The 7,317-nt window shown below is 45.2% G+C and overlaps 1 protein-coding gene across 1 annotated transcript in view; it reads right to left on the reverse strand.

The window, feature by feature from the left end:
* Positions 1-3,655, reverse strand: part of TMEM123 (transmembrane protein 123) — an 87,041-nt gene extending 83,386 nt beyond the window's left edge. Inside the window, exon 1 of the mRNA XM_073613074.1 lies at positions 3,397-3,655. Coding sequence (XP_073469175.1) covers positions 3,397-3,487 — 91 coding nt within the window. The 5' untranslated portion in view covers positions 3,488-3,655. The remainder of the gene's footprint in view (positions 1-3,396) is intronic.
* Positions 3,656-7,317: the final 3,662 nt, after the last annotated feature.

Here is a 7,317-nt window from a genome sequence, read left to right on the forward strand (position 1 = left end):
AGACAAAGCGTCAGACTTTTGTCCGAAGGGCGTGTGTCGGGAACTTGTCTTGCATACGAACGGCACACAATTGTTAGCCAACAGACACGAAGGTAGTGACGTACTACGTGGAATTTCAGCTCTTGAGCGCCACCTTCTGCTAATGTCGCGTTTGGTGAGCATTGATGTATGCATGCGTATTTGTACTTTGGATTTGTGTGACGGACTTGTGTACACACGATACGAAAATCTGACAACAGACCGTTGTCTGCCGAAAATGTATAAGCCCTTCCATCCAACATTTGTTGGTTGAAAGCTGGACAACATTTGTCTGATGGAGCATACTAAACGGTCAGAGCAGTCTGTCATCACACAATTCCTGGCTGAAAATCACTAGTGGTTTTGGCAGATGTAAACTGAGCCAATAAAAATGGAGGTTTACATGTAGAAGAGAAATGCCAGAATTGACATGGCAGGGAAGTAGTTAAAGGTGTTGTAAAGCTCCGTTTTTTTAAACAGGTCATACTTACCTCCTCTGTGCAAGGGTTATGCACAGAGGGACCCTGGTCCTCCTCTTCTGGGGTCCCCCAGCGGCGCTCCTGGCTCCTCCTCTTCTCAAATGCCCCCACGGAGACCCCCGCATTTCTGTGGGGACACAGACGGCAGGACTCGGCCCCTCCTCCGGTGTCACTGGCTTTGACGGACAGCAGCAGGAGCAAATGCTCCTGCTGCTATAAATCCAGTCAATCAGGAACCAAGACAGCGGCTGGAGCTGCTCTGCTCATCCCTGTCGCTGGAACGACCGGGTTCAGGTAAGTAAAAGGGGGGCTGGGGGGCTGCTATACTACAAAAAGTTTTTCACCTTAATGCATAATGATTGTAAAGTTGCGTTTAAAAAATAAATAACAAACATGTTATACTCACCTGCTCTGTGCAGTGGATATGCAGTAGAGTAGCCCCAATCCTCCTCTTCTTGGGTCCCCCTTTGCTGCTCCTGACCCCTCCCTTCCTGTTGAGTGCCCCCACAGCAAGCAGCTTGCTATGGGGGCACCTGAGCCGAGCCACAGCTCCGTGTCCATTGAGACGCGGAGCTGCCGTTTGGCCCCACCCCTCTCTTCTCTGATTGGCTAACTGACTTTGATTGACAGCTGCGGGATCCAACGGCACCACTGCTGTGTCTCAGCCAATCTGGAGTAGAGTCCCGGACGGCCAAGGGACTTGCGGACATCGCTGGACAGAGATTGGGGCTCGGGTAAGTATTAGTGGGTGGTGGGGCAGCTGCTACAAACAGAAGGCTTTTTATCTTAATGCATTAAAAAAAACCTTCTGACTTTACAACTCCTTTAAGTAATAAAGTGCCAGCAATTTGCAGAGATCTCCTCGAACTTCCTGTTACATCTCTAAGACATGAAGATAAATCCTTGCAACTAGAGACATAGAAGAACGGTCCGCTGTGGTATCTGTACCCCACTTTATTAATAAGGGGGACCTTCCCACACCCTTTTCCCATAAGGATAATCCCTCCCTTCTCCCGTTCACATAACCGCAAATTATATAATATAATATAATATAATATAATATAATATAATATATACACATACAGTCTTTATGTACGTGCCCCCCACCTCCAAAAAAAATGAATGCCAGAATTGACCCGGGCCAATGGGTGAGAAAGTTGGGGCCTCCAAGCTGCCCACAATCCCCAGGAACAAACAAGTCAGCCCTCCTGGGAGGCCTCAGATCAAACAACTGAACACGTACCATGTGCGGGGATTTCATCATAGGGCCCCCATTGTCTCCTGGCGGTTCTCTCAGCCGCCCCACCCGATGATACACCAGGAACCAGGAAGAGATGGGCGGTTCCTGATGACATCACAGAGGAATATGGCAGCGCAGTTTCCGCTAAGTACAGTACACATCGGATCAGTACATAACGCTGATGGCTTCACGAGCGGTAGGGTTGCACCGACACCAAGTATGGTCACAAGTACTCACGCCAATGCTCCAGTACTGATACCTTTGTGGTGTAATTTGAGCCCATACAAAATGAATGTGCTCAAATCGCACTGCAAAGAATCGCATTGGATTTGAACAGGAATGCGGAGCAATTCCTGTCTGAATCACATGCGGTTTCACACAATGCTCCTGTATGAACCCAGGCTTGTCATAGTGACTTCAGTCTGGGTTCACACAGGAGCGGATGCAAGTCAGACAGGAATCGCACCGAATTCCTGTTCAAATCAGACGCTATCCTTTGCAGTGCGATTGGAGCCCATTCATTTCACATGAGCTCAAATCGCACTGCAAATGTATATTTGTACTCAGTGTCGGCGTGTACTTGACCAAAAGTATTGGCACTCATACTGGATACAAATCCAGAATCGGTGCAATCCTAAGACCCCTTTCACACTGGGGCGGTTTTCAGGCTCTTTAGCGCTAGTAATATCCTCTGCTAAGCGCCTGAAAAGCGCCCCCCATTCATTCCAGTGTGACTTGTCACACTCGGGCGGTGCACTTGCGGGACGTTTCCAAAAAAGTCCTGCAAAAAGCGGCATCTTTGGGGCAGTTTGGGAGCTCTGTATTTAGCGCTCCCAAAACACCTCTGCCCATTGGAATGAATGGGCAGCGCTTCAGGAAGCGTCACAACACAGGAGTTTTTAACCCCTTCTTTGTGGTTAAAAGCTCCCCGTTAGCGGCCGAAACGAGCGGCGCTTTAGTGCCAGTGTGAAAGCGGTCTAATGAGTGCTGTTTGAGGCAGCATCTTCAACTAACAGCAGCGACGCGTTTCATGCTTTAGCATGGCAGCCTATTGATTTGCATTCTGCATTTACACCTGAGCAATGCATTTTTTTTTTTTTTGCGTTTTTGGAGCAACATGCATGGCAGTCCTTTCACTACGCTCCAAAACCGCGCCAAAGTAGTTCCAATACCATTTTTTTGCCGCCGACTTTGTCGCTATTAAGCACGGATTTGTGATTGTGATTCATGCTACAAGATTACCTTTTTAGCATGTTTGGGGTGGGTTGCGTTTTTACCACGTTTCAGGAAACGTATTTTCTGCACGTCTCGGCTACGCCGGGGTGTGAACGGGCTCCTCATCACTCGCCATAGAAGGCTCGAGGACCAATGTTTGGGACTGAGCCCAGTGCGTTTGGCGACATGCGTTTTTTGCATGACTGCATTACAATAAATGCACGTTTAATGTGTGTCGCTCGGTGTGAACGCAGCCTACGGAGTGCGATCCCAAGAAGGGAAAATTAAGGGGGGGGACCTTTGTAACATTAGAAATCACTTCACTATATGATGTCATACAGTAGCCAGTGACATCACACACATCAATGACGACAAGCACGTAAGATCCTAGGGAAGGACTGATGAATACTCCTGACACACCCCCACCCCTCCCCCAGCACTCACCGGGGGTGTCATCCGCCAAGCACATACTGAGAGCAGCCAGGAGCAGAACGGCCGTCCATAACCATCCCCGGGATCCGTCCATCATCCTCATCCCGCCCTGACAGTGTAACGAGGAGCACAACAATCACAGCGACACACACACACCGCCTACACCACACTGCCCGGAGCGCCACGGGAGCTCACACAAGCTCAGGTTGTCAGGCTTCTGTCATGTGACCTCCTACTGCGGGCGCGCACATTGCCTGCTCAGCTGACAGGTGGGCGGAGTCCCGTGTGCAGGGGGTGGGGGCGTTCACCGCAACGGAAGGCGGGAGAGCTCAGCCAGCGCCTGGTGTAGCCATGGGAGTAGAAACATGCAACCAATCACAGAGCCCGACCTTCCCACATCTTCCCGCCTCCTCCTATTAGGTAGTCTGCGCACGGGGGAGGAGCTTCAGGCCGGTGTTTCGTGAGATTAGGCGACCCACCAGAATTTGTAACGGAAGTGATGTTTCGTCGCCGCCTTCTTGCTACACCCCGTACCCCTCCACAGTAACGATACACTGAGAAGGGGGAAAGCGGACATCTTGTTACACCCACCGGAGTTTTGCATACTACACTTATTTTTTAACATTAAAGCATAGCTCCCAACTGTCCCTGATTTGGAGCAATGTCCCTCTGTCCCTCATTCCTCCTCATTTGTCCCTTGTTTTGGTCTGATCTATATAGTTGTATATAAAATGCACTTTTTTCTATCCAAAAGTTTTCCAGTGCTAGACCTTTCATCTGATTTCTAAATTGCTGCATTTGCAAATTCCAAAAGCCAATGTAAAGGAATAGTAGTGGTAAAAAAAGCACTTGTGGGTTTACCAATCTTGATTTTTTTTGTACAATTCTCCTTTAAGGGGACGTGGCAAGGGGCGTGTCCTATGCCTGCATATTTTTGCTGAGAGGTGTCCTTCATTCCCATCTCAAAAAGTTGGGAGGTATGGTAACATCACTTCCGTTACACATTCTGACGGGTGGCCTAATCCATACCTCCCAACTGTCCCTGATTTCGAGGGACTGTCCCTGATTTGGAGCAATGTCCCTCTGTCCCTCATTCCTCCTCATTTGTCTCTCACTTTGGTCAGATCCATATAGTTGTATATAAAATGCACTTTTTATCTTTCAAAAAGTGTTTCCCAGTGCTAAACCTTTCATCTAATTTCTAAATTGCTGCATTTGTACATGTTAAAAGCCAATATAAAGGAATAGTAGTGGTAAAAAAAAGTCCTTGTGGATGTAATTAAACTTTTTTTGGTTTATACTCCTTTAAGCGGGTGTGGCAGGGGGCGTGCCCTATGCCTATATACATTTGTTAGTAGGTGTCCCTCATTCCCATCTGAAAATGGGAGGTATGCCTAATCTGACGAAACACCGGAACATGAGGAGATGGGGAGACTCGGCTCACATCCTGTGTACACCGAGCTCTCCTCACTCACACTGCGCTCAGTAGGCTTGGCTACTGGGGGTGATTTACTAAGAAGAAGGCTCTGCACCAGTTCATACATTAATTGGTGCGTCAGAAAAGTCAATAATTGAATGTGCGAACCGGCGCACCTTGAAGCGCAAATAGCTATAATAAATACCCACATATGTAAACTGCAACTGTCGCTAGGGTAACTGCGGTTTTCTCATTGATAATAGCGCACGCCCAATAGAATTGGTTAATTTCATCTCATTGGATGTGTCTTGTAAGGCAATTAGTAGGTGTTCTCAGTTAATTAACCCTTTTGATGCTAATTTCATTCCTATCACTTCTAATATATCTTTGTTTGAAATGTGTTTTTTTCTTTTTTTTACCAAAATCTTTCAATACATTACAAAGAACAGAAAAGTGATTCTAAACCCAATAAATGAAAATTTTCAGATCTTGATTATTAAAGGTGACCTTACACTGCAAGCAGTTAGATCTTAAATAAATTAGATTTAGTGCAAGAGCCTGTTTGATTTCCTATATTTTGAATTAATTGTTCAGGTGCGTTTTCCATTTACCTATTTTGCCTAAATATCGAGTTGTACAGAGATTGGCCAATCAGATTGCATAGTGCATGACCATTTTAAGTGCCAAATTCGGAATGTAGATGTGCCATGACCCATTTGTATTTTCCTAACGATATTTCTTGGGCATTATACAAGGCACATGAGAACCCACCTTTTTTCAAGACATGCTAGAGTCATCAGGAATCTTCAAACTATGGCTCTCCAGCTGTTGCAGAACTAGGCCTAGGGCAGCACTTTGCAGGGGGGCAGCACGGAAAGAGTCCCCGCCGGCTTGCGCTACACTGTCAGTGTAGCGTCAGTCTTATGGGGCAGACTGGGCCGAGAGGCAAATTAGTCTAGCTCCCCCATAAAGCGGCCGCACTGCTTCGAGTATGCGGCGGCCGGCATGCCACAACTGTGGGGGGGGGGGCACTGCTTCTAATTTTGACTGTCCTATCATCCTGGACCACAAACCTTCCTCACTGTGCTATATGTTTTCTGCTGCACCATTGGCATGGTTATATCTTCTTAGTCCTCTCCATAAAATTATTATAAATTTGTGCTTAAAGTAGAACTATAGGCAACGCTTTTTTTTTGGATAGAATAAGGGAGGGTTATAACCCCTGTCAGTTTATTTTTTACCATCCCTGTCCTATTGCAGAGATTTTCCTTCACTTCCTGCCCCATAGCCAAACAGGAAGTGAGAGGAAATCTATGCAAATTAAGGGAATCCATTGCCTCCCCCCAGGCGCTCAGAACTAGTGTCCCCACTCAAAAATTTCAGGGCACTTACCTCAATACACCTCAATACAGAGCACTTACACCCCCTTCCTGCCCAGACCAATTTTCAGCTTTCAGCGCTCTCACACTTTGAATGACAATTACTCAGTCATGCTACACTGTACCCATATGAAATTTGTGTCCTTTTTTTCACACAAATAGAGCTTTCTTTTGGTGGTATTTAATCACTAGTGGGTTTTTTTAAATTGTGCTATAAATAAAAAAAGATCGTAAATTATGTGAAAAAAATGCCCCTTTCTTTGTTTCTGTCATAAAATTTTGCTAATTAGTAATTTTTGTTCATAAATTTTGGCCAAAATTTATACTGCTACATATCTTTGGTAAAAATAACCCAAATTAGTGTATATTATTTGGTCTTTGTGAAAGTTATAGAGTCTACAAACTATGGTGCCAATCACTGAAAATTGATCACATCTGATCAGGCCTTCAGTACATCAGGTGAATCTCATTTCTTGAGACACTAACAAGTCAGGAAAGTACAAATACCCCCCAAATGACCCCTTTTAGAAAGTAGACATTCCAAGGTATTAAGTAAGTAGCATGGTGAGTGTTTTAAGTTGTAATTGTTTCCCACAATTCTTTGAAAAATGAAGATTTTTTTTTCTTTTTTTTTTTTACAAAATTGTCATATTATCAGGTTATTTCTCACACACAGCATATGCATACAACAAATTACACCCCAAAATACATCCTGCTACTCTTCCCAATACCACATGTGTGAGACTTTTACACAGCCTGGCCACATACAAAGGCCCAACATTGAAGTAGTACCTTCAGGCGTTCTACGAGCATAAATGACACATCTCATTTCTCAACCACTTATTACACTTTTGAAAGCCCTGGAGCACCAGGACAATGGAATTGCCCACAAAATGACCCCATTTTGGAAAGCAAACACCCCAACGTATAATCTATGAGGCATAATGAGTCTTTTGAATGGTTCTTTTTTTCTCCAGAAGTTTTTGTAAAATGTGGGAAAAAAATGAAAATGCATTTTTTGTACACAAAGTTGTCAATTTATAAGATATTTCTAACACATAGCATGTATATAGCAAAAATTACATACCAAAATGCATTCTGCTGCTCTTCCCGAGTAAGGCGATACCACATGTGTGA

This window comes from Aquarana catesbeiana, linkage group LG02, assembly GCF_042186555.1.
Source record: "Aquarana catesbeiana isolate 2022-GZ linkage group LG02, ASM4218655v1, whole genome shotgun sequence".
NCBI classification, from domain to species: Eukaryota; Metazoa; Chordata; class Amphibia; order Anura; family Ranidae; genus Aquarana; species Aquarana catesbeiana.